The 27,220-nt window shown below is 38.6% G+C and overlaps 1 protein-coding gene across 15 annotated transcripts in view; it reads left to right on the forward strand.

Annotated features, from left to right (window-relative positions):
* Positions 1–23,712, forward strand: part of NOL4 (nucleolar protein 4) — a 555,347-nt gene extending 531,635 nt beyond the window's left edge. For 13 of the 15 annotated variants that reach the window (XM_055559249.1, XM_055559238.1, XM_055559237.1 and 10 more), the window contains one exon: positions 23,267–23,712. In XM_055559249.1, coding sequence (XP_055415224.1) covers positions 23,267–23,460 — 194 coding nt within the window. In that variant the 3' untranslated portion in view covers positions 23,461–23,712. Of the gene's footprint in view, positions 1–11,277; positions 11,298–21,984; positions 22,035–23,266 lie in introns of those variants that run through there. The other 2 variants (XM_055559239.1, XM_055559241.1) reach the window with 2 other exon arrangements.
* The last annotated feature ends 3,508 nt before the right edge of the window (positions 23,713–27,220 follow it).

The following is a 27,220-nucleotide window of genomic DNA, read 5'->3' on the forward strand; positions in this document are numbered from 1 at the left end:
TCTCCTGAGAAATCTGTATGCAGGTCAAGGAGCAACAGTTAGAATCAGACATTTCCAACCATTTGGAACCAATGGACGGTTCCAAATTGGGAAAGGAGTACATCAAGGCTTTATATTGTCACCTTGCTTATTTAATGTATATGCAGAGTACATCATGTGAAATGCCAGGCTGGATGAAGTACAAGCTGGAATCAAAATTGCCAGGAGGAACATCAGTAACATCAGATATGCCTCACTTGTAGCAGAAAGTGAAGAGGACCTGAAGAGCCTCTTGATGAAAGTGAAAGAGGAGAGAAAAAACTGCCTTAAAACTCAATATTCAAAAAATGAAGATCATGTCATCTGGTCCCATCACTTCATGGCAAATAGATAGGGAAACAGTGAGAGACTTTATTTTCTTGGGCCCAAAATTACTGCAGGTGGTGACTGCAGCCATGAAATGATAAGATGCGTGCTCCTTGGAAGAAAAGTTATGACCAACCTACACAGCATATTAAAAAGCAAAGACCTTACTTTGCCAACAAAGGTCTGTCTAGTCAAAGCTATGGTCTTTCCAATAGTCATGTATGGATGTCAGAGTTGGACTATAATGAAAGCTGAGCACTGAAGAATTGATGCTTTTGAACTGTGGTGTTGGAGAAGACTCTTGAGAGCCCCTTGGACTGCTAGGAGATCCAAACAGTCCATCCTAAAGGAAATCAGTCCTGAATATTCATTGGAAGGACTGATGCTGAAGCTGGAGCTCTAATACTTTGGCCATCTGATGGGAAGAACAGACTCATTGAAAAACACCCTGATGCCAGGAAATATTGAAGACAGGAAGAGAAGAGGATGACAGAGCATAAGATGGTTGGATGGCATCACCAACTCAATGGACAAAAGTCTGTGCAAGTTCTAGGAGTGATGGTCAGGGAGGTCTGGCATGCTGCATTCCATGGGGTCGCAAAGAATCAGACACAACTGAGTGAACTGAACTGATGAAAATATTTTAAATAACATACCTCTATTAAACACTTGATCAAAATATAAAATGAACCTCCAGCCAATGTAAGTTTCCAAGTGGCTCCATTAGGCAAGCCAGAAAAATCACTTCACTTACTGGTGATGAATTTACTAAGTTGTGTTGGACTGTACCAGCTGAAAAAAATGTGTCTACAGAAAATAAACTTCTTTGACCATTAGGAGTATACAAGAACATTGCTTATGGAGTTTTAGAAATTGAGATATTGTTCACCTCAAAACAATGAATTTCACCTTTTTCTCAAGTGCACTCAGAACATTCTCCAGGATAGATAACATCCTGGGCCATAAATCTAGCCTTGGTAAATTTTAAAAAATTGAAATCCTTTCAAGCATCTTTTCTGATCACAATGTGGTAAGATTAGATGTCAACTACAGGAAGAAACTAAAAAAACTAATAAAAATACAAACATATGGAAGCTAAAAACCACACTTCTGAATAACCAACAAATCACAGAAGAAATCAAAACAGAAATCAAAATATGCATAGAAACAAGTGAAAATGAAAACACGACAACCCAAAACCTATAGGATTCAGTAAAAGCAGTGCAAAGGTGAAGTTTCATAGCAATACAAGATTACCTCAGGAAAAGAGAAAAATCAAATAAATAACCTAATTTTACACCTAAAGCAACTAGAAAAAGAAGAAATGAAGAACCCCAGGTTTAGTAGAAAGAAATAAATCATAAAAGTTAGGGAAAAGAAACAAAGGAGACTATAGCAAAAATCAACAAAACTAAAAGCTGGTTCTTTGAGAAGATAAATAAAACAGACAAACCATTAGCCAGACTCATCAAGAAAAAATGGAGAAGAATCAAATGGACCAAATTTAAAATGAAAATGGAGAAATCACGACAACACAGAAATACAAAGGATCATAAAAGACTACTATCAGCCACTATATGACAATAAAATGGACAACTTGGAAAAAATGGACGGATGCTTAGAAAAGTATAATCTTCCAAAACTGAGCCAGGAAGAAATAAAAAATCAAAATAGGAAATCGAAACTATAATAAAAAAATGTTCCAACAAAGAAAAGGCCAGGACCAGATGGCTTCACAGGTGAATTCTACCAAAAATGTAGAGAACAGCTAACACTTACCCTACTCAAACTCTTCCAGAAAATTGCAGAGGAAAGTAAACTGCCAAACTCATTCTATGAGGCCAACATCACCCTAATAACAAAACCAGACAGAGATGCCACAAAAAAAAAAAACTACAGGCCAATACCACTGATGAACATAGATGCAAAAATCCTCAACAACTTTCGAGCAAACAGAATCCAACAACATATTAAAAAGATCATACATCATGACCAAGTGGGTTTTATCCTAGGGATGCAAGGATTCCTCAATATTTGCAAATCAATGTGATACACCACATTAACAAATTGAAAAATAAAAACCATATGATTATCTCAATAGATGCAGAGAAAGCCCTTGACAAAATTCAACATCCATTTGTGATAAAAACCCTCCAGAAAGCAGGCTTAGAAGGAACATACCTTGACATTTTTAAAGCCATGTGTGATAAACCCACAGCAAACATTATCCTCAATGATGAAATATTGAAAGCATTTCCTTTAAAGTCAGGAAGAAGACAATCGTGCCCACTCTCACCACTACTATTCAAGACAGTTTGGAAGTTTTAGCCACAGCAATCAGAGAAGAAAAAGAAATAAAAGGAATCCATGTTGGAAAAGAAGAAGTAAAACTCTCACTATTTGCAGATGACATGATCCTCTACATAGAAAACCCTAAAGACACCACCAGAAAATTACTAGAGCTAATCAATGAACATAGTAAAGTTTCAGGATATAAATTAATACCAAGAAATCCCTTGCATTCCTATACACTAACAATGAAAAAACAGAAAGAGAAATTAAGGAAACAATTACATTCACCATTGCAACGGAAAGAATAAAATACTTAGGAATAAATCTACCTAAAGAAAGAAAAGACTCATATATAGAAAACTATAAAACAGTGATGAAGGAAATCGAAGAGGACACAAATAGATGGAGAAATATACCATGTTCATGGATTGGAAGAATCAGTATAGTAAAAATGAGTATACTATCCAAAGCAATCTATAGATTCAATGCAATCCCTATCAAGCTACCAATGGTATTTTTTCACAGAAGTAGAACAAATAACTTCACAATTTGTATGGAAATACAAAAAAATTTTGAATAGCCAAAGCAATCTTGAGAAAAAAGAATGGAACTGGAGGAATCAACCTGCCTGACTTCAGACCATACTACAAAGCTATAGTCATCAAGACAGTATAGTACTGGCACAAAGACAGAAATATAGATCAATGGAACAAAATAGAAAGCCCAGAGGTAAACCCATGCACCTATGGGCACCTTATCTTTTGACAATAGAGGCAAAAATATACAATGGAGAAAAGACAATCTCTTTAACAAGTGGTGCTGGGAAAACTGGTCAACCACCTGTAAAAGAATGAAACCAGAACACTTTCTAACACCATACATAAAAATGAACTCAAAATGCATTAAAGATCTAAATGTAAGACCAGAAACTATAACACTCCTAGAGGAAAACATAGGCAAAACACTCTCTGATGTAAATCACAGCAGGATCCTCTATGACCCACCTCCCAGAGTAATGGAAATAAAAGCAAAAATAAACAAATGGGACCTAATTAAATTTAAAAGCTTTTGCACAATGAAGGAAACTATAAGCAAGGTGAAAAACTGCCTTCAGAATGGGAGAAAATAATAGCAAATGAAGTAACTGACAAAGAATTAATCTCAAAAATATACAAGCAGCTCATGGAGCTCAATACCAGAAAAATAAACGATTCAAAAAAAAACAAGGGTGGGGGCGGGTGGCCAAAGAACTAAATAGACATTTCTCCAAAGAAGACATACAGATTGCTAACCAACACATGAAAAGATGCTCAGCATCACTCATTATTAGAGAAATGCAAATCAAAACCACAATGAGGTACCATCTCACACTGGTCCGAATGGCTACTATCAAAAAATCTACAAACAATAAATGCTGGAGAGGGTGTGGTGAAAAAGAACCCTCTTACACTGTTGGTGGGAATGAAAACTAGTACAGCCACTATGGAGAACAGTGTGGAGATTCCTTTAAAAACTGGAAATAGAACTACCATACGACCCAGCAATCCCACTGCTGGGCATACACACTGAGGAAACCAGAATTGAAAGGGACACGTGTACCCCAGTGTTCATCACAGCACTGTTTACAATAGGTAGGACATGGAAGCAACCTAGATGTCCATTGGCAGATGAATGGATAAGAAAGCTATGATACACAATGGAATATTACTCAGCTATTAAAAAGAATGCACTTGAATCAGTTCTAATGAGGTGGATGAAACTGGAGCCTATTATACAGACTGAAGTAAGTCAGAAAGAAGAACATCAATACAGTATATTAATGCATATATTTGGAATTTAGAAAGATGGTAACAATGACCCTATATGCAAGATAGCAGAAGTGTTTTCATAGTGTGTTTTTTTTTGTCCAATTCTGCATGAACTGAGATCAAATAGTATGTCTTTCTATGAGTTATTTCATTTAGCAAAATGCCCTCAAGGTACTTTCATGTTATCACAAATGGCAAAACTTCTTTCTCCTTTTATGGCTAAGTGATGTGAGTATACATATAAATGTTATATAAAAACATTACTGTTACTGTTCAATTGCTAAGTCATGTACAACTCTGTGACACCATAAACTGTAGCGCATGTCAGACTTTCCTGTCATTCACCATCTCCCAGACTTTGCTCAAACTCATATCCACTGAGACAGTGATGCCATCCAACTATCTCATCCTCTGTCACCCCTTTCTACTCGTCCTCCATCTTTTTCAGAATCAAGGTCTTTTCCAATGCATCAGCTCTTTGCATCAGGTGACCAAATTATTGATGCTCCATCATCAGTCTTTCCAATGAATATTCAGGACTGATTTCCCTTAGGATTGACTAGTTTGATCTCCTTGATGTTCAAGGGACTCTCAAGAGTCTTCTCCAACACCACAGTTCAAAAGCATCAATTCTCTGCTACTCAGACTTGTTTATGGTCCAACTCTCACATCCAAACATGACTACTGGAAAACCAAAGTTTTGACTACACGGACCTTTGTCAGCAAAGTGAAGTCTCCGCTTTTTAATATATTGTCTAGATTTGTCATAACTTGTCTTCCAAGGAGCAAGTGTCTTAATTTCATGGCTGCAGCTGCAATCTGCAGTGATTTTGGAGCCCAAGAAAGTCAAGTCTGTCACTGTTTCCACTTTTTCGCCATCTATTTGCCATGAAGTAATGAGACAAGATGCCATTCTCTTATTTTCTTAAATGTTGAATTTTAAGCCAGCTTTTCACTATCCTCTTTCACCCTCATCAAGAGGATGTTTAGTTCCTCTTCACTTTCTGCCATTAGGGTGATGTCATCTACACATCTGAGTTTGTCGATTTATCTCCCAGCAATCTTGAATCCAGCTTGTGATTAATCCAGTCTGCCATTTTGCATGATGTACTCTTCATATAAGTTAAATAAGCAGGGTGACAATATACAGCCTTGACATACTCCTTTCCCAATTTTGAAGCAGTCCATTGTTCCATGTCTGGTTCTAACTGTTGCTTCTTGATCTGCATACAGGTTTCTCAGGAGGCAGTTAAGGTGGACTGGCATTCCCATCTCTCTAAGAATTTTTCACAGATTGTTGTAATCCACACAAAGGCTTTAGTGTAGTCAGTGAAGCAGAAGTACATGCTTTTTCCTGTAATTCCCTTGCTTTTTCTATGATCTAACGGATGTTGGCAACTCAATCTCTGGTTCCTCTGTCTTATCTCATACAGCTTGTACTGCGTTCTGCATTCACCTACTGCTAAAGCCTAGCTTATAATATTTTAAGCATTATTTTGCTAGCATGTGAAATGAGCGCAATTGTACAGTAGTTTAAACAGTATTTGGCATTACCCTTGTTTCGAATTGGAATGAAATCTAACTTTTCCAGTCTTGTGACCACTGCTGAGTTTTCAAAATTTGCTGACATACTGACTACAGTACTCTAATAGCATCGTATTTTAGGATTTGAAATAGCTCAGCTAGAACTCCATCACCTCTACTTGCTTTTATCATAGTAACGCTTTCTAAGGCCCAGTTTACTTCATACGCCAGAATGTCTGGCTCTAGGTGAGTAACCATGCCATTATGGTTATCTAGGTCATTAAGACCTTTTTTGTACAGTTCTTCTATGTATTCTTGCCACCTCTTCTTAATCGTTTCTGCTTTATGTTAAGCTCTTACCATTTCTGTCCTTTATTGTGCCCATCTTTGCATGAAATTACATGTCCATTGAGTCGGTGATGCCATCCAGCCATCTCATCCTCTGTCATCCCCTTCTCCTCCTGCCCTCAATCCTTCCCAGCATCAGGGTCTTTTCAAATGAGTCAGCTCTTCGCATCAGGTGGCCGAAGTATTGGAGTTTCAGCTTCAACATCATTCCTTCCAATGAAAACCCAGAACTGATCTCCTTTACAATGGACTGGCTGGATCTCCTTGCAGTTCAAGGGACTCAAGAGTCTTCTCCAGCACCACAGTTCAAAAACATCAATTCTTCTGTGCTCAGCTTTCTTTATAGTCCAACTCTCACATGCATACATGACCACTGGAAAAACCATAGCCTTGACTAGATGGACCTTTGTTGGCAAAGTAATGTCTCTGCTTTTTAACATGCTATCTAGGTTGGTCATAACTTTCCTTCCAAGAAGTAAGTGTCTTTTCATTTCATGGCTGCAGTCACCATCTGCAGTGATTTTGGAGCCCAGAAAAATAAAGTCAGCCACTGTTTCCCCATCTATTTGCCATGAAGTGATGAGACTGGATAGCATGATCTTTGTTTTCTGAATGTTGAGCTTTAAGCCAACTTTTTCACTCTCCTCTTTCACTTTCATCAAGAGGCTCTTTAGTTCTTCTTCATTTTCTGCCATAAGGGTGGTGTCATCTGCATATTTGAGGTTATTGATATTTCTCCCAGCAATCTTGATTCCAGCTTGTGCTTCCTCCAGCCCAGAGTTTCTCATGATGTACTCTGCATATAAGTTAAATAAGCAGGGTGACAATATACAGCCCTGACATACTCCTTGTCCTATTTGGAACCCGTCTGTTGTTCCATGTCCAGTTCTAACTGTTGCTTCCTGACCTGCATACAGGTAAGTATGCATACACACATAAGTGTGTATATATGTACATAAAATCTTTACATTAAGTTTATTTACAATTATGGGTTAATTTCTTCTATATAGCAAAATAACTCAGTTAAATATATGTATGTACATTTTCTTATTCTTTTCCATTATGAGTTGTCATAGAATATTGAATATAGTTCCAGTGCTATACAATAAGACTTTGTTGCTTATCCATCCTATATATAATAGTTTGCCTGTGCTAATCCCAAACTTCCATTCCTTCCCCTCCCCTAGCCTCTTCACTAGGCAACCACAAATCTCTATACCTACAAGTCTGTTTTTGTTTTGCAGATATATTGATCTGTACTGTATTTTAGATTCCACATATAAGTGATATATGGTATTTGTATTTCTCTTTCTGACATACATTTGCTTAATATGATAATCTCTAGGTCCATCCATATTGTTGCAAATGGCATTATTTAATTTTGATGGCTGAATAATACATTATACACACACGTGCTTGCTTACACATCACATCACACACACGTATATATATGAATGTTGATGGATATTTAGGTTGTTTGGCTATTGTAAATAGTGCTGTTATGAACATAGGGGTGCATGTATCTTTTCAGATTATAGTTTTTTCTGGATATATGCCCAGAAGTGGGATTGCTGGATAATATGGAAACTCTAGTTTTAGTTTTTTGAGGAACCTCCATACTGTTTTCCACAGTAGCTGAACCAGTTTCCATCTGCACCAGCAGTGTAGGAGGGCTTCATTTTCTCCACACCCTTTCCAGCATTTCTCATTTGTAAACTCTTTTTCCCTTATGTTTGTAACTGGAGAATAATGGCTTTGCAATTCTGTATTGGTTTCTGCTGTACAACATGAATCAGCCATAGGTATACCTATGTCCCTTCCCTCCTAAAGCCCCTATCCCACCCCTCTAGGATGTCAAAGAGCACCAGGTTGAGCTCCCTTCATCATGCAGCAAATTACCATTGACTATCTATTTTACATTTGGTAATGTGTATGTTTCAGTGCAACTCTTGATTTGTCCCATGTTCTCCTTCCCACACAACGCCCACAAGTCTGTTCTTTAAGTCTGTGTCTCTATTGCTGTCCTGCAAATAGGTTCATCAATACCATTTTCCTAGATTCCATGTGCTCAATTGTGTACAACTCTTTGTAGCTCCTTGGACTATATCCCATCAAGCTCCTCTGCCCATGGCAGTTTCCTGGCAAAAATACTGGAATAAGGTGCCATTCCCTACTCCAGGGTATCTTCCTAACCCAGGGACTGAACCCACGTCTCTTGCAGGCTCATGCATTGGTAGGCAGATTCTTTACCTACCACCTGGGGAGCCCCATTTCTCAATTCCATTTATATGCTTCAATATATATGTTTTCTTTTTCTGACTTACTGCACTCTGTATAACAAGCTCTAAGTTCCTCTACCTCACTAGAATTGACTCACATTTCTTCCTTTTTATGGCTAATATACCATTTTATACATGTACCACAACTTCTTTATCCACTCATCTGTAAAAGGATATGTAGAGGTTGCTTCCATGTTCTAGCTACTGTGAGCAGTGCTGCAATGAACATTGGGGTACATTTTTTTTTGAATTATGGCTTTCTCAGTGTATAAGCCCTCAGTGGGATTACTGGGTCATGTGGTAGTTTTATTTCTAGTTTTTTAAAGAAATATTCTTACTGTTCTCCATAGTGGCTATATCAATTTACATTTCCACCAATAGTACAAGAGAGTTCCATTTTCTCCACACCCTCTCCAGCATTTAGTTTCTGTAGATTTTCTGGTGATGGCCATCTGACCAGTGTGAGGTGATACCTCATTGTAGTATTGATGTACCTTTCTCTAATGATGAGTCATATTTAGCCTTTTGTGTGTGTTTATTTTCCAACTGTATTCTTCTTTGGAGGAATGTCTATTTAAATCTTCTGCTTATTTTTTGATTGGGTTATTTGTTTTTCCAATATTGAGCTATATGAGCTGCTTATATAGAGATTAATCCTTTGTCAGTTGCTTCATTTGCATTTGTTTTCTCCCATTCTGAGGGTTCTCTGTTCATCTTGTTTATTGTTTCCTTTTTGTGTAAAAGCTTTTAAGTTTAATTAGATCCCATTTGTTTTTGTTTTTATTTCCATTACTCTAGGAGGTGGGTCAAAGAGGATTTGCTGCAATTTATATCAAAAAGTATGCTGCTTATGTTTTCCTCTAAGAGTTTTATAATTTCTGGTCTTAAATTTAAGTCTTGAATTAATTTCCATTTTGAGTTTATTTTTGGGTATGTTGGTTAGGCAATGTTCTAATTTCATTCTTTTACACATAGCTGTCCAGCTTTCCCAGCACCACTTACTGAAGAGAATGTTTCTTCTCCATTGTATATTCTTGCCTCCTTTGTCAAAGATAAGGTACCCACAGGTGGGGTTTATCTCTGGGTTTTCTGTCCTGTTCCACTGGTTTATTTTTATATTTTTGTGCAAATACTATACTATCTTTATGACTGTTGCTTTGTAGTACAGTCTGAAGTCAGGTTTATTCCTCCAGCTCCATTTTTCCTTTTCAAGGTTGCTTTTGCTATTCAGGGTCTTTAGTGTTTCCATGAAAATTGTGAAAGTTTTTGTTCCAGTTGTGTGAAAAATCCCATTGGGAATTTGATAAAGATTGCATTGAATCGGGAAGATTGCCTTGGGTAGTATAGTCATTTTCACAATATTGATTCTTCTAACCTAAGAACGGGGCTTCCCTGATATCTCAGTTGGTAAAGAACCCACCTTCAATTCAGGAGACCCCGGTTTTATTAGTAGGTTGGGAAGATCCGCTGGAGAAGGGATAGGCTACCCACTCCAATATTCCTGGGCTTCCCTTGTGGCTCAGCTGGTAAAGAATCCGCCTGCAATGCGGGAGACCTGGGATCAATCCCTGGGTTGGAAAAATCTCTTGGAGAAGGGAAAAGCTACCCACTCCAGTATTGTGGCCTGGATAATCCCATGATTGTACAGTCCATGGGATTTCAAAGAGTCCATCTAGGTCCATCTAGTCAAAGCTATGGTTTTTCCAGTAGTCATGTATGGCTATGAGAGTTGGACTATAAGAAAGCTGACCACCAAAGAATTGATACTTTTGAACTGTGGTGTTGGAGAAGACTCTGGCGAGTCCCTTGGACTGCAAGGAGATGCAACCAGTCCATCCTAAAGAAAAGCAGTCCTGAATATTCATTGGAAGGACTGATGCTGAAGCTGAAACTCCAATACTTTGGTCACCTGATGCAAAGAGCTGACTCATTTGAAAAGACCCCAATGCTTAGGAATATTGAAGGCAGGAAGAGAAGGGGATGACAGAGGATAAGACGGTTGGATGGCATCACTGACTCCATGGACATGAGTTTGAGTAAGCTCCGGGAGTTGGTGATGGACAGGGAAGCCTGGCGTGCTGCAGTCCATAGGGTTACAAAGAGTCAGACATGACTGACTGAACTGAACTGAATCTAAGAACATGATATATCTCATCTGTTTGTATCATCTTTGATTTCTTGCATGAGTGTCTTATAGTTTTCTGTATACAGGTCTTTTGTCTCCTTGAGTGTGTTTATTCCTAGGTAATTTTTTTGGTTCCTATGGTAAATGGAATTGATTCCTTAATTTCTCTGATTTTTCATTGTTCGTGTAGCTCAGTTGATAAATCATCTGCTTGCAATGCAGAAGACCCGGGTTTGATTCCTGGGTCAGGAAGATCCCCTGGAGAAGGAAATGGCAACCCACTCCAGTATTCTTGCCTGGAGAACCCCATTGACAGAGGAGCCTAACAGGGATGGCACAGTCCATGGGATCGCAAGAGTCGGACACGACTTAGCAACTAAACCACCACCAGTGTATAGGAATGCAAGGGATTTCTGTGTACTGATTTTGTATCCTGCAACTTTACTAAATTTACTGATTAGCTCTAGTTTTCAGGTAGTACTTTTAGGGACTTTAATGTATAATTTCATGCTGTCTGCAGACAATGAGAGTTTTACTTTTTTTTTTTTTTTTCCAGTCTAGATTCCATTCATTTCTTCTCTGATTGCCATGGCTAGGACTTCAAATCTATGTTCATTGGCAAGAGTGGGTACCCTTGTCTTGTTCCTGATCTTAGAAGAAATGTAAACTTTTTCAAGATGGTCATTCGGACTGGTATGAAGTGGTATCTCATTGTAGTCTGGATTTGCATTTCTCTCAGTTCAGTCGTGTCTGACTCTGCGATCCCATGAACTGCAGCACGCCAGGCTTCCCTGTCCATCACCAACTCCCGGAGTCCACCCAAACCCATGTCCATTGAGTCAGTGATGCCATCCAGCCATCTCATCCTCTGTCATCCCCTTCTCCTCCTGCCCTCAATCTTTCCCAGCAACAGGGTCTTTTCAAATGAATCAGCTTTTCACATCAGGTGGCCAAAGTATAGGAGTTTCAGCTTCAACATTATTCCTTCCAAAGAACACCCAGGACTTATCTCCTTTAGGATGGACTGGTTGGATTTCCTTGCAGTACAAGGGACTCTCCAGAGTCTTCTCCAACACCACAGTTCAAAAGCTTCAATCCTTCAGCTCTCAGCTTTCTTTACAGTCCAACTCTTACGTCCATACATGGCCACTGGTAAAACCATGGCCTTGACTAGATGGACCTTTGTTGACAAAGTAATGTCTCTTCTTTTTAATATGCTGTCTAGATTGGTCATAACCTTTCTTCCCAGGAGCAAGCATCTTTTAATTTCATGGCTGCAATCACCATCTGCAGTGATTTTGCTTTTCTCTAGTAATTAGCAAAGTTGAGTACCTTTTCATGTGCCTGTTGCCCATCTCTATGTCTTCTATGGAGAAATGTCTATTTAGGTCTTCTGCCCATTTTTCAATTGGATTTCTTATTGTTGTTATTTAATGGTATGAGCTGTTTATATATTTTGGAAATTAAGCCCTTGTCAGTTGCATTGTTTGCAAATATTTTCTCCCATTCCATAGAGTATCTTTTCATTTTGTTTATAATTTCCTTTGCTGTGTAAAAACTTAAGTTTGATTAGGTCCCATTTGTTCATTTTTGTTCTTATTTCTATTGCCTTGAGAGACCGACCTACGAAAACATTAGTACAATTTATTTTTGTGTCTAGGAATTTTGTGTATGATGTGAAGGCATTTTCTGAATTTGCTAATTTACACACTGCTGTCCAAGTTTCCAAGCACTACCTGCTGAAGAGACTCTTTCCTATTTTATATTCTTGCCTCCTTTGTTGAAGATTAATTGGCTGCAGATGTATGGGGTTTTTTTCCTGGGTACTCTGTTCTGTTCCATTGGTCTGTATGTCTGTTTTTGTGCCAACACTTCTCTGTTTTGACTACTGTAGCTTTGTAGTATTGTCTTAAGCCTGGGAGGGTTATGCCTCTTGCTTTTTTTCTTTCTTCTCAAGATTGCTTTGGCAGTTCTGGGTCTTTTATGGTTCCGTACAAATTTTAAGATCCCTTATTCTAGTTCTCTGAAAAGTGTCATGAGTAATTTGATTGAGATCACAGTAAATCTTTAGACTGCTTTGGGTACATGTGTGCTGAGTTGCTTCAGTCATATCCAACTCTGTCCAATCCCATGGACTGTAGCCCACCAGGGTCCTCTATACATGGGATTCTCCAGGCAATGCTGGAGTAGGTTACTGTGCCCTCCCTCCAGGGGAGCTTACTGACCCAGGGATTGAACCTGTGTCTCTTACATCTCCTACGTTAGCAGGCGGGTTCTTTGCCACTAGTGCCACCTGGAAAGCCCCTGCTTTGGGTAGTAATGCCATTTTAACAATATTAATTCTTCCAATTCAAGAGCGTGCTATATCTTTCCATTTCTTTGAATCATCTTTAGTTTCCTTTATTAATGATTTGTAATTCTCAGTATATATCTTTCACCTCTTTGATGAAGCTTATTCCTAAGTATATTATTATTTTCGATAGGATATTAAAAGTGATTGTTTGCATTCCTTTTATGATATTTCCTTGTTATAAAATATTTAATGGGGACTTCTTTTAATAAATAACGAAGTTGGAAGTACAAATGAGGGTTGTGGGGGCTCAGAGGAAGGGGGCAGTGAGGATTGCAATGGTGACAGAATGAGCAGGACACTGTCTCCCAGCACCTGTCTCCATGCTAGAATCTCACTCTCTCTCTTGGAGCCTCTCTGCAGTCTGATGGGACAGCAGAGTAAGATAACTTTCCCCATTTTTAAGCTATAGAAACCGAGTTCCAGATGGGTTAACTGGCCTGCCCCAAGTCACAGAGCATTCCTGGCTTTTCCTGCTGCACCACTGTGTCCCAGCTTAGAAGAAATAGTAGTTGGACAGGGGAGGGCAAATGCCCCCATAGGAATAGTCAACAAAGATATGGAAACAAGCAAGAGTTTTCTGCACAGGGTGTTAGCTGGAACAAAGTGGGGATACAGCTGAAGGGTAGTTTTTTTTAAAGCTAGAATTTATTTTTATATAAAAATATTCAAGAGACTTTTAAAAGGCCCAGTGAGGATGAGTCTTATCTGGTATTGGGGTAATGCTGGCCTAGTAAAAATGACTTGGAAAGTGTTCTCATCTCTTCTGTTTGGGGGATGAGTTTGAGAGGGATTGGTATTAGTTCTCTGAATGTATAGTAGAATTCAGAAGTGAAATTTTCTGCTCCTAGACTTTAATTCAAAGATTTTTGATGTGATCTCCTTACCAGTAATTGGTCTGAGATTTTCTAGGTTTCCATGATTCAGTCTTGGTAGGTTGAGTTTATACAAGTTTATCCATTTGCTCTTGGTTGTCTAATTTGTTGGCATGTGATTTTTTGAAGTATCTTATCATCCTTTGTATTTCTATGATATCTTTCATTTCTGACTTCATTTATTTGGGTCTCTTTTCTCTTAATGAGTCTAGTTAAAAGTTTGTCACTTTTTAAAATCTTTTCAAAAGAATAGCTGTCATTTTCATCTTTCTATTGTCTATTTTGTCTCTACTTCATTTATTTCCACTCTGATCTTTATTTCCTTCCATCTGCTAACTTGGGGCTTAGTTTGCTCCTTTTATAGTTTCTTGAGGTCTAGACTTGAGATCTTTCCTGTTTCATGATGTAGGCATATATCACTATGGACGTCCCTCTTAGAATTGCTTTTGCTGTATCCCATAAGTTTTTGTTTGTTGCATTTCTATTTTTATTAGTCTTGAGGTGTTCTGATTTCCTTTTATTCTTTGACCCACTAGTTGTTATGTAGCTGTGACTTAATCTCCACATATTTGTCAGTTTTCTAGTGCTTTTTCTTGTAATTGATTTCCAACAACACTGTGATCAGAAATGCTTGATAGGATTTTAATCTTCTGAAATTTATTAAGGCTAGTTTTATGGCCTAGTATATGATCTATTCTAAAGAAGGTTCCATGTGCACTTGAGATGGAATATTCCATATATGTCCATTAAGTCAATTATCTATTATGTTATTTAAGGCTGATGTTTCCTAACAGATTTTGTCTAGATGATCTGTCCATTGATTTAAGTGGGATATTAAAATCCCCTACCATTATTGCACTGCTATTTCTCCCTTTAAGTATGTTAATACTTGCTTTATATATTTAAGTACATACATATATACGAATATACAAATGTTATACATATATACAAATGTTATATTGTCTTGCTGTATTGGTTCCTTTATCATTATGTAAAGACCACCTTTGTTTCTTATTACAATCTTTGTCTTAAGGTCTATTTTATCTGTGCTTAGTTGCTCAGCTATGTCTACCTCTCTGTGACCCTCCAGGCTCCTCTGTCCATGGGGATTCTCCAGGCAAGAATACTGGAGTGGATTGCCATACCCTCCTCCAGGGCTATTTTATCTGATGTAAATATAACTATTTTTACACCTGAAATCCTCAGATTTCTTTTGGTTTCCATTTGCATGGATCTCTTTTTCAATTTCTTTACTTTCAGTCTATGTGTATCCTTACATTGGAACTGAATTTCTTGTAGATAGCATTTAGTTAGTTCAGTCACTCAGTCATGTCTGACTCTTTGCAACCCCATGGACTGCAGCACAGCAGGCATCCCTGTCCATCACCAACTCCCGGAGTTTATTCAAACTCATGTCCATCAAGTGATGGACATCAGTAATGCCATCCAACCATCTCATCCTCTGCTGTCCCCTTGTCCTCCTGCCTTCAATCTTTCCCAGCATCAGGGTCTTTTCCAATGAGTCAGTTCTTCACATCAGGTGTGCAAAGTATTGGAGTTTCAGCATCAGTCCTTCAAATGAACACCTAGGACTGATTTTCTTAGATGGGTCTTATTTTTTTAATCCATTCAGCCACTCTATATCTCTTGATAATAGAATTTAGTTCATTTATATTTAAAGGAATTACTGATAAGTATGTACTTATGGCCATTTTGTTAATTATTTTCTGGCTATTTTATAATTTCTCTGTCCTTTGTTCTTTTTCTCTCTTCATTTGTGATTTGATGATTTTATATAGTAGTATGCTTATACCAAAACCAGACAAAGATACCAAAATAATTAATGACCAATATTTCTGATGAACATAGAGGAAAACTCAACAAGATACTAGTAAACTGAACTCAATGATACATTAAGAGGATAAGAAAATTGTGGTTTTCATTCTGTCTGCCTTCTGATGGATAAGGATAACAGGTTTATGGAAGCTTCCCACTGCGAGAGACTGACTGAGGGGCAAATTGGGTCTTGTTCTGATGGGCCAGGGCCATGCTCAGTAAATCTTTAATCCAATTTTCTGTTGATGGGCAGGGCTGTGTTTCTTTCCTGTTGTTTGACCTGAGGCCAAACTGTGGTGGAGGTAATGAAGATAATAGAGACCTCTTTCAAAAGGTCTCATGCATGCACTGCTGAACTCACTGTCCCTGACCCTGCAGCAGGCTAACGCCAACCCATGCCTCCACCAGAGATTCCTGGACATTCATGGGCAAGCCTGGGTCATCCTCTTGTGGGGTCACTGTTCCTTTTTCCTGGTTCCTGGTGCACACAAGGTTTTGTCTGTACCCTCCAAGAGTCTGTTTCCCCACTCCTGTGTAAGTTCTGGTGGCTCTGTGGTGGGGTTAATGGCAACCTCCTCCAAGAGGGCTTATGCCATACCCATGTCTGCTGCACCCCGAGCCCCTGTCCATGCAGCAGGCCACTCCTGATCCATACCTCCGCAGGAGACTCAAACACAGTTCTGGCTCACCTTTCCTTCACTGACTATGCTAAAGCCTTTGACTGTGTGGACCACAACAAACTGGGAAATTGCAAAAAAGATGGGAATACCAGACCACCTACTTGCCTCCTGAGAAACCTGTATGCAAGTCAAGAAGCAACAGTTAGAATTGGACATAGAACAACAGATGGTTCAAAATCGGGAAAGGAGTACAAGACTGTATGTTGTCACCCTGCTTATTCAATTTCTATGCAGAATACATCATGCAAAATGCTGGACTGAATGAATGACAAGCTAGAATCAAGATTGCTGGGAGAAATAAACAACCTCAGATATGCAGATGATACCATTCTAATGAAAGAAAGCAAAGAAGAATTAAAGAGCCTCTTGATGAGGATGAAAGAGGAGTGAAAAAGCTTGCATAAAACTCAACATTCAAAAAGTTAAGATCATGGCAAATAGATGGGGAAAAGGTGGTAACAGCAGATTTTATCTTCTTGAGCTCCAAAATCACTGTGGACTGTGCCTGCAGTCAGGAACTTAAAAGACACTTGCTCCTTGGAAGAAAAGCTATGACAAACCTAGACAGCATATTAAGAAGCAGAGACATCCCTTTGCCAACAAAGGTCCATATAGTCAAAGCTTTGGTTTTTACCAGTCGTCATGTACGGATGTGAGAGTGGGACCATACAGAAACCTGAGCGCCAAAGAATCGATGCTTTAAAACTGTGGTGCTAGAGAAGACTCGTGAGAGTCCCTTGGACAGCAAAGATATCAAACCAGTCAATTCTAAAGGAATTCAACCCTGAATATTCATTGGAAGGAGGCAAAGGAGAAAGTGAAGTAGCGTGCATGTATGCACAATATTTGCCGAAGCTCCAGTATTTTGGTCACCTGATGTGACGAGTCGACTCATTGGAAAAGACCCTGATGCTGGGAAAGATCGAAGGCAGTAGGAGAAGGGGACAACAGAAGATGAGATGGTTGGATGGCATCACTGACTCAATGGATATGAGTTTGAGCAAACTCCAGGAGATGGTGAAGGATGGGGAAGCCTGGCATGCTACAGTCCATGGGGTCATAAAGAGTTGGACATGACTGAGCAATTGAACAACAAACTTTTCAGAATGAACATTAAGATCTGCATCATTTGGGTTAAAATACTACATACAGTTGACCTTGAACAATATGGGATTTGAACCGTGTGCATCCTCTTCCACAGTTCCCCCCCCCCCCCCCCCAATATCAAATACTACAGTCGCACATGGCTTCCCAGGTGGCGCTAGTAATAAGGAAACCGCCTGCCAATCCATAAGACATAAGAGACATGGATTCAATCCCTGGGTCAATAAAATCCCCTGGAGGAGGGCATGGTAACCCACTCCAGTATTCTTGCTGAAGAATCCCATGGACAGAGGAGCCTGGTGGGCTACAATCCAAAGGGTCACAAAGAGTCGGACACTACTGAAGTGACTTATCATGCATGTATGCACACTATTTGCAGTTAATTGACTCCACACAGGCAGAGCAGCCAGAAGGCACATTCGAAGTTACATGGAGATTTTCAACCATGGCACAGGGTGGGCACCCTTAACCCGCATGTGTTCAAGGGTCAGCTGTACTACACTGCTATATTTAAAGTGGATAACCAACAAGGACCTACTGTATAGCACATGGAACTCAGCTCAGTGTTATGTGGCAGCCTAGATGGGAGGGGAGTTTGGGAGAGAATACACATATATATGTATGACTGAGTCCCTAAGCTCTTCACATGAAACTGTCACAATAAAAGTTTTTTTTTTTTTAATAAAAATAGGAAAAAAAGTGTTATGAACCACAAAAAGAAAATTGGCCTTGTCACATTTCCTAAATGTATGCCTTAACATTTGATATTCAAGTCATTTTCTCTTGAAGCATCTAGTGAGACATTTTCCTTTCTCATTTTCTTATTAACTGCTTCTGCTCTTCTAGAACCACACTTTTCAGTGCCCTTGTCTGTAATTTGATCAGGTCACCAAGAATGTTTTTGACTTCTTTAAATTCAGTATCTTCATAAATTTTTAAATTTTGCTTTACACTCGACATGCATTCTAATTACATGATATTGTCTGGGTTAATCCAAACCACTCAAGTATGATACTGACTCAATGAGGCAGAAATGAATATTAAGTGAAAAACAGGGAAGGGCTGTTTGAGTAGTCACTAGTTAAATAATTTATTCATTTGTGAATATTTTCCTTTTTTTTTTTTTTTTTTGCTTCACTAACCAACCTTATAAGGTTGAAGATTTTAATAATCAACAGTCACATAAAGAAATCTAAACGTAAGACCAGAAACTATAAAACTCCTAGAGGAGAACATAGGCAAAACACTCTCTGACATACATCACAGCAGGATCCTCTATGACCCACCTCCCAGAATATTGGAACTAAAAGCAAAAATAAACAAATGGGACCTAATTAACCTTAAAAGCTTCTGCACATCAAAGGAAACTATTAGCAAGGTGAAAAGACAGCCTTAAGAATGGGAGAAGATAATAGCAAATGAAGCAACTGACAAACAACTAATCTCAAGAATATACAAGCAACTCCTACAGCTCAACTCCAGAAAAATAAATGACCCAATCAAAAAATGGGCCAAAGAACTAAATAGACATTTCTCCAAAGAAGACATCCAGATGGCTAACAAACACATGAAAAGATGCTCAACATCACTCATTATCAGAGAAATGCAAATCAAAACCACTATGAGGTACCATTTCACACCAGTCAGAATGGCTGCGATCCAAAAGTCTACAAGTAATAAATGCTGGAGAGGGTGTGGAGAAAAGGGAACCCTCTTACACTGTTGGTGGGAATGCAAACTAGTACAGCCACTATGGAGAACAGTGTGGAGATTCCTTAAAAAACTGGAAATAGAACTGCCTTATGATCCAGCAATCCCACTGCTGGGCATACACACTGAGGAAACCAGAAGGGAAAGAGACACATGTACCCCAATGTTCATCACAGCAGTTTATAATAGCCAGGACATGGAAGCAACCTAGATGCCCATCAGCAGATGAATGGATAAGAAAGCAGTGGTACATATACACAATGGAGTATTACTCAGCCATTAAAAAGAATACATTTGAATCAGTTCTAATGAGGTGGATGAAACTGGAGCCTATTATACAGAGTGAAGCCAGCCAGAAAGAGAAACACCAATACAGTATACTAACGCATATATATGGAATTTAGTAAGATGGTAACAATAATCCTGTGTACGAGACAGCAAAAGAGACACTGATGTATAGAACAGTCTTATGGACTCTGTGGGAGAGGGAGAGGGTGGGAAGATTTGGGAGAATGGCATTGAAACATGTAAAATATCATGTATGAAACGAGTTGCCAGTCCAGGTTCGATGCACGATACTGGATGCTTGGGGCTGGTGCACTGGGACGACCCAGAGGGATGGTATGGGGAGGGAGGAGGGAGGAGGGTTCAGGATGGGGAACACATGTATACCTGTGGTGGATTCATTTTGATATTTGGCAAAACTAATACAGTTATGTAAAGTTTAAAAATAAAATTTTAAAAAAATTAAAAAAAAAGAAATCCTTGTACTTCTGATTTATATTCTCAGTCTTAATCCTACAGATCTGAAAAAACCAAAGGTAATGAAGTCAACTTTCTTCCAAAATGAGAAAAGTAGAGCTGTGAATGGCTTCTCAATTGCTGAGCCATCTAGAGTTTGCCAATGTTACTAATGATCTGAAAGAAAATGAAAGCCATGTTACAGTTTGTGAGAGTAGACCTTTGAGCCAGAGGTGGGGAGTTATCCATAAACTGCAATATTAGAATGAAATCACAACCTCCCTCACCCTAAAAGGAACTGAAGCCCTTGCCCCACCCTTTCTCGATTCCAGTTCCACATGTCAGTCAGCATCTTTGCAGCAAAATCACAAAATGTTACACCTTATAAAATAACTGACAATCAGTTGGATACTGGGTATCTACATAACTGGGAGGAAAATCTTTAATTTTCTTTCATAAAGATTTGTACTAGGCAGAGAACAGACCTGTGGTTGCCAATGGGGAGGGATGAATTGGGAGCTTGGGATTAGCAGATGCAAACTATTATGTATAGAATGAATAGACAACAAGTTCCCACTATATACACAGGGAACTATATTAAATATCCAGGGATAAACCATAATGGAAAAGAATGTGAAAAATATGTGTATGTACAATGGCACCCCACTCCAGTACTCTTGCCTGGAAAATCCCATGGACGGAGGAGCCTGGTAGGCTGCAGTCCAAGGGGTTGCTGGGAGTCGGACACGACTGAGCGACTTCACTTTCACTTTTCACTTTCATGCATTGGAGAAGGAAATGGCAACCCACTCCAGTGCTCTTGCCTGGAGAATCCCAGGGATGGGGGAGCCTGGTGGGCTGCCATCTATGGGGTCGCACAGAGTCGGACACGACTGAAGTGACTTAGAGTAGCAGCAGCATGTACATACTTATGAAAGTCTTAGCTGCTTAGTCCTGTCCAACTCTTTGCAACCTCATGGACTGTAGCCTGCCAGGCTCCTCTATCCATGGAATTCTCTGGGCAATAACCAGTGGAGTGGGTAGCCATTCCCTTCTCCAGGGGATCTTCCAGATCCAGGAATCAAACCCAGGTCTTCAGGCAGATTCCTTACCATCTGAGCCACCAGGGAAAACCTAATATATATAACTGAATCACTTTACTGTACAACGGAAACGAAAACATGGTAGATCAACTATACTTTAAATATTTTACTAGGATTCTCGAATGTAAAGGAAAGAAGTAAAATTTAAAGTTGGTTCATTCAGAGACCCAAACTCCTCTTATGTCATGATTCTTTCTGAATCCACTAAGAATCTCCCAAACAGTAGCTATTAATGATTTGCTTGTTCAGTATTCCCGTTTGCAAGCATGGCACACCTGCCTCTCCCTTTCAGCTATTCTATCTGTGTCATGATTCTGTGAACAGGAGAACAAATAGCAGCCAACTCCCACTAAAAAATCAAAGCTTTGAAAGGCCATGGGCAGAAGTGGAGAGAAGTTTCTCCCAGATGTCAGAGTTCTTGAGTACCTCTCTTGTCTCTGTCCTAATTAAATTCCAAGTGAAGCTACTTGCCTCTTATGGGACATTTGCCTCCTGGCTGACAGAAGTCCTTTTCTCCCTTTGGGAGAGAGGGTGGAGGGGGATGGATCTTGACCTGTCTTCATTATGCCTCAGAGAACAAGAAGGATGAAATAACACCCCTCATTTTAGTTTAGGAAATGAATCTTACTATCTGAAAAATTATAATATGGTTAGGAAAAAATTCTGTTAAAATACTTTCAAGTTCTATAATCACTACAGTTTTGGAGCATGCCTCTACTTATGTGCTTAAGAATATTTTTCAAGGATTTTATTACTATAAATTTAATAATTATAATAATTGCTTAATGAAAGGTAAGAATATAAAAATGAATGCCTAGGTATATGTGTGCTCTCAGTTGCTTACTCATGTCTGACTCTTTGCAGCCCCATGAAGTTGTCCCCCACCAGGCTCCGCGGTCCATGGAATTTTCCAGGCAAGAGTAATAATCATATAAAACACAAATAATTTAAGAGTTTTAAATCACTTTTTCAGTAAAAATTTCTAAAATGTCATAAAGTAGATATATCCATTCAGTTCAGTCGCTCAGTCATGTCCAACTTTTTGCGACCCCATGGACTACAGCACTCCAGGCTTCCCTGTCCATCACCAACTCCTGGAGCTTGCTCAAACTCATGTCCATCCAGTTGGTGATGTGAACATATGATTATTTTATGCAAATAAATATTGGACTTTTGGAGTTTTTATTGGACATGTATACATATCTCTCTCCCTCCCCTCTCCCTCTCCCACCTTTCTAGGTCATCACAGAGCACTTGTCTGAGCTCCTTGTGTTATATGTCAGCTTCCCACTAGCTATTTTACACATGGTAGTGTATATATGTCTGTGCTACTCTCTCAATTCATCCCACTCTCCCCTTCAGGTATTTAACAATACCTAAAGCAGCATTCCAAGCCTTATTTATACTAATCATATATATAAGATACACTTCTAAAGTGATACACTTCTAAATTCCAGTGTAGTCAACCTGGTATACAAAGCATTGGCCTGAAACAAAAATACCCAACTCATATCCCTATTGTGACACTTATAAGTTATTGACCTCCAAATGTATCCTTGAACTCCTGTGGTCCTCAGTTTCCTCTGTTCTAGATTGTGAAGTTTGTAATCTGGAGTCATTAGCCTCACCATGTAGGCTCTTCTCACTTCTGAATTGGTCAGGTCCAAATGATTTGTTAACAAATAACAAGTGTTCATGATTCCCATCATTTTCCACTAGTCTAGAGAAATTCCTATGCATTGAAGATGGATTTAATATGTACTTTTTGGAAAACTTAAATATTAAGGTCTTCAGTGTCTTTTGCAGTAAGAAACAACCACCGGAGTGGTTGGACCAGAGTCTAAAAAAACCTAACCTTCTTTTCCCATCGTGTCTTTGTCTATCTTTCTGCTGCTGCTACTACGTCACTTCAATTGTGTCCAACTCTATGCGACCCCATAGACAGCAGCCCACCAGGCTCCTCTATCCCTGGGATTTTCCAGGCAAGCTATCTGTCTGAGAGCAGGTGTATTTATTTTTTATTAAGGGTAGGAGTAGCTTCTCATGAAAGAATAGCTGAATTAAATCAACTAATTTATTTTGTGCTCATGTTCAAGATACTAGGAAAAAATTTGTTCATGTCTCATCTGTGCTGATTGTTTTCTAGGACCCACTGATCTCAGCATGAAGAGGCAGTTGGCGACCAGCTCAGGATCGTCTAGCAGTTCAAGCTCCAGACCTCAGCTGAGTCCAACTGAAATCAACGCAGTGAGACAGCTGGTTGCGGGATATCGAGAATCCGCTGCATTTTTACTGCGTTCCGCAGATGAACTGGAAAATCTTATTTTACAACAGAACTGAGTCCAACAACGATCCTCTTCACTGAGGTCTAAGTTTGCAGTTTCCACTAATGACATTTTGATTTCCCAGCAGAGATGCGTTTGGTCTTAACTGCACAGTCTTAAGAGAAATACTTCCAATTATGCCACATTGTCCTTGATCCATAAAGTGATGTGTTTCGGTGCTTCAAAGGAACCCTGGCCTCTGAAGTACTTGAGGTACGTTAACGTGTCCAGCCTACTGCTTTTTGTTTCAGTATGCCAGCATAAATATCTGGGGCAAAAAAAAAAAAAAAAAAAAAAGGCTGTGTATTCCTAATTCAAGGATAAAACAGAAGAAGCTTGTGGTATAAAAAAATAGTTCAAGGTCCAGCTGAAATATAAGTGGAATTTGCTACTGACTTACTGGACTGAAAGCTGCAGTATCTGGAGGAAAAAAAAAAAAAAAAAAGCCAAAATTTCTTGTTGCTACAGGATATAGCAATGAAAAGGATCTTGTATTTTAAAAAAAAATGTAATTTTTATAAAAAGAAAACTTGTTTTTCATTCAGAATTGTCATTTTTACTTTGGTAACTTTTTCATAGGTCCTAAAAGAAAACTGTTTTGAGAAACTACTGTAAGTACCTTTTCCACATCCCTTTGCCTTCTCCTCTTTCCAAATTCTTTCTACAAAAATAACACTTGATGCTGGGGATAAAAAAAAAAAAAAAAAAAAAAAAGATACCCTTACCTATGTTCTTTGAATCGTCACATCAGGAACTACTTCCAAGAGGAGCTTGCATTTCTGCACTCATGCTGTTCTCGAGCATCCCACTCAGCACTGCAGCTTTACCATAGCGGTTTCACCACAGAATTTTTTAATATTCTAAAGAGACATATCATTGAAAAAAAAAATCACACCTTGATTTCTTACAGCTGCTGTCCCCGGATTGCCGCTGCTGTTTTACGGGCATCCTTCTAGCAGCCATTGGATGCTGATGACTGAATGTTAAAGAGGTTGCAAGTGACAATCTGAAAATTTGCACTCTTGTGTGTTGTTTTCTTTTCTCTTTCAGAAATAGTTTCCAAAAAGAGACATTACCTCTCCTGAAATGATTTGTATAATTTACACTTGTAGGTAAAAATGATGTAAAGAACTCTCAGTGGATATAGCCACAACTTACAATGAACTGTCCCCTCCTCTCTCCCATACTTGACCCTTCTTATTTTATAGTGTTGGATACACATGAATGGTGTTCTCTTTGTGCACTGAGGCAAGCCTATTTTTAAAATATTTAAAGAGGAGTACATCCGTTTATGCTTCTTGTACACTTTTTCTGTTGTTTAGCTTCGGTTGGATTACAGATTCTTTGTGCATTCCTGAATTTGCCTTATTTCATGTAAAATTTATGTCATTTGGGTTTTGATAAGTTTAAGGCATCAGTGACATTTCTTAACTACTTGTTACATATAGTTTTTCAAGTAACGACTGTGGTTGTGACCAAGTAATGTGCACTTTTTCTTGTAACTGTGGACATTGCTATGCTTTTTTCTTCTAGTGTTTCTAGAATTACGGTTCCTTACGGTTACGTAAACAAAAAAACAAAAACAAAAAAAAACTTTTGTGATACTGTTGGTGAATATAATGTGAAAATCTTATTGAAATATGAGTATTTTGGAAATACATAGATGCACAAACATCTTTTAAGGTGTGGATTTAGAATTTGCTTATTTAATTGAAAATTCAAAATATTGAGGGCTGGTATAATTTTGTTTTGTTGGGTTTAATAAACAGATTTCTGTGTTAAAATAATGATTGTGGAAACTTATAAATTTTTGGAATCATATGAAATATTATTTTGTATCTACATTTAGCACAAAATTGACAGTTCAAATATATTTCAAGAGCATCCCAAGGTCCCCCAGAGTCTCCACATGCAGGCTAGTAAATAACTTATTCCAAGAAGGAGTAAAGCAAATTAGCAAACCATAGCTATTTCATTTGATTAAATATGATTTAAGAATTTATCTTTTATTCCCCATTTTAACATGACTAATCTGGCTCTTTAAGTCCTATTTAGCATTTTGGGAAAAACATACCACTTTTAAGTCCCTGTTTTATGCTTTGGGATTTGTTATTGAATAGTATTTGAGGCTTTGGCATGGTTACTATTTCAAAAAGTAACACCCAGGTTTGGGTTCAACCTATATATAAAAATCCATAATAGTGATCCTTATTAAGCACTTTGATTGGAGAAGGCAAGTGCCAGCAAGGCGCTTTTGTTTCATTTTATTTTCACGTTATAACTCCCACACCCATCCACCAAGGACTAAATCCCCCCCTGCCTTCTGCTTTTTGCACATTTATCTAGAAGAATGAGTTCCAGGACTCCCACTGTTTCCCTAGGAGAGCTCTGAGGACAAAACCATGTACCACTTTGTTTTCCTTTGTAACTTGTCCCTGAAAATCACCCTGGTCTTTTTGTAATTCTCTGTCACATCCCCTTTATAAAGCAGTTTGGAGGGAACTGGGTGCAGGTTCGTATTTTCATTCAAATGAGGTGATAGAAAACTATCATCCACATGGAGATCACATAGGTATTTCTGTCACTTCTGACAGCTTTTCATACAGTCACAGTTTCTTGTCACATATGTATTACTTGATCACACTTAGTAAGAAAACATTCCTTGAAGTAATGGCAGAGAATGCAAACACAAGTAGATACTGAATTTTCCTAAGTTGTGTAAAGTAACAACTTGATAAAAAGGGCATTCAGATCATGATAGCCACCATTTACTGATTATTTACACGTGGAAAAGGCATTTATTTCCTTTACCTCTGACAACACTAGGAGATCAGGATAGCCACTTTTTATTTTACAACGAGGCTCAAGAAGATGAAGTAACTTGCTAGGAGCCCCAGGAGAATGAGAACTAAAGCCCTCATTTGACCCAGGCAGGCCTGATGCTGGAGCCCCCTCTATTGGTGGCCGGTCTGTTCCCTCCCAGGGTTTCCCTGACAGTTCAAAAGAATCCACCTGCAATTCAAGAGACATGGGAGATGCAGGTTCAATCCCTGGCTGGGGAAGATCCCCTGAAGGAGGAAAATGGTAACCCATTCCAGTATTCTGGCCTGAAAAATCCAATGAACAGAAGAGCCTGGCAAGTCCTAAGGGTTACAAAGAGTCGGACATGACTGAGCAACTATGCACACAGTAAATCTTTACATTCTGTACCAACTTGGAACCTGACCAGTTTATACTCAAGTTTAGCCATTTTATTTATATATAAAAGATAAATAATAGTTATTAAAATGCACTGGACATCAAATAAAGCATTTGACTAAAAACACTGAGCATTTTATCCAACTTATGGAAGTTTAATTTCCTTTATGTTCTCTACAGATATAAAGAGCAGTCATAAAATCCACCACTAATGAAAATCAAACATACACTGCATGAAGGAAAGGCAGTGACTTGTTTTTAAACATGATGGGTACAGTAATGAATCTGGCAAGGAAAGAGAAAAGGGATTATCCAACTGATGTTCATACATAAAGCTCATGAAGTTCATTCATCTGAGATTTTAGTTACTATGCAGGTGCTATCTGGTTATTTTAATTAATCCTGGTACCATTTACAAAATATTCAAAGATTAGTCTTGGTATGCCAAAAATAATTTCACAAGGCCCAGGTTTCAAACTTTAGTTAGTTAAAAAAAAATCCAAAAATAAATCAGGTGGACATTACATTAACTCTGTTTATGTTTTAAACTGTGTTTGACAGGCAGAAATTCAGTGAAG

This window comes from Bubalus kerabau, chromosome 21, assembly GCF_029407905.1.
Source record: "Bubalus kerabau isolate K-KA32 ecotype Philippines breed swamp buffalo chromosome 21, PCC_UOA_SB_1v2, whole genome shotgun sequence".
NCBI lineage: Eukaryota > Metazoa > Chordata > Mammalia > Artiodactyla > Bovidae > Bubalus > Bubalus kerabau.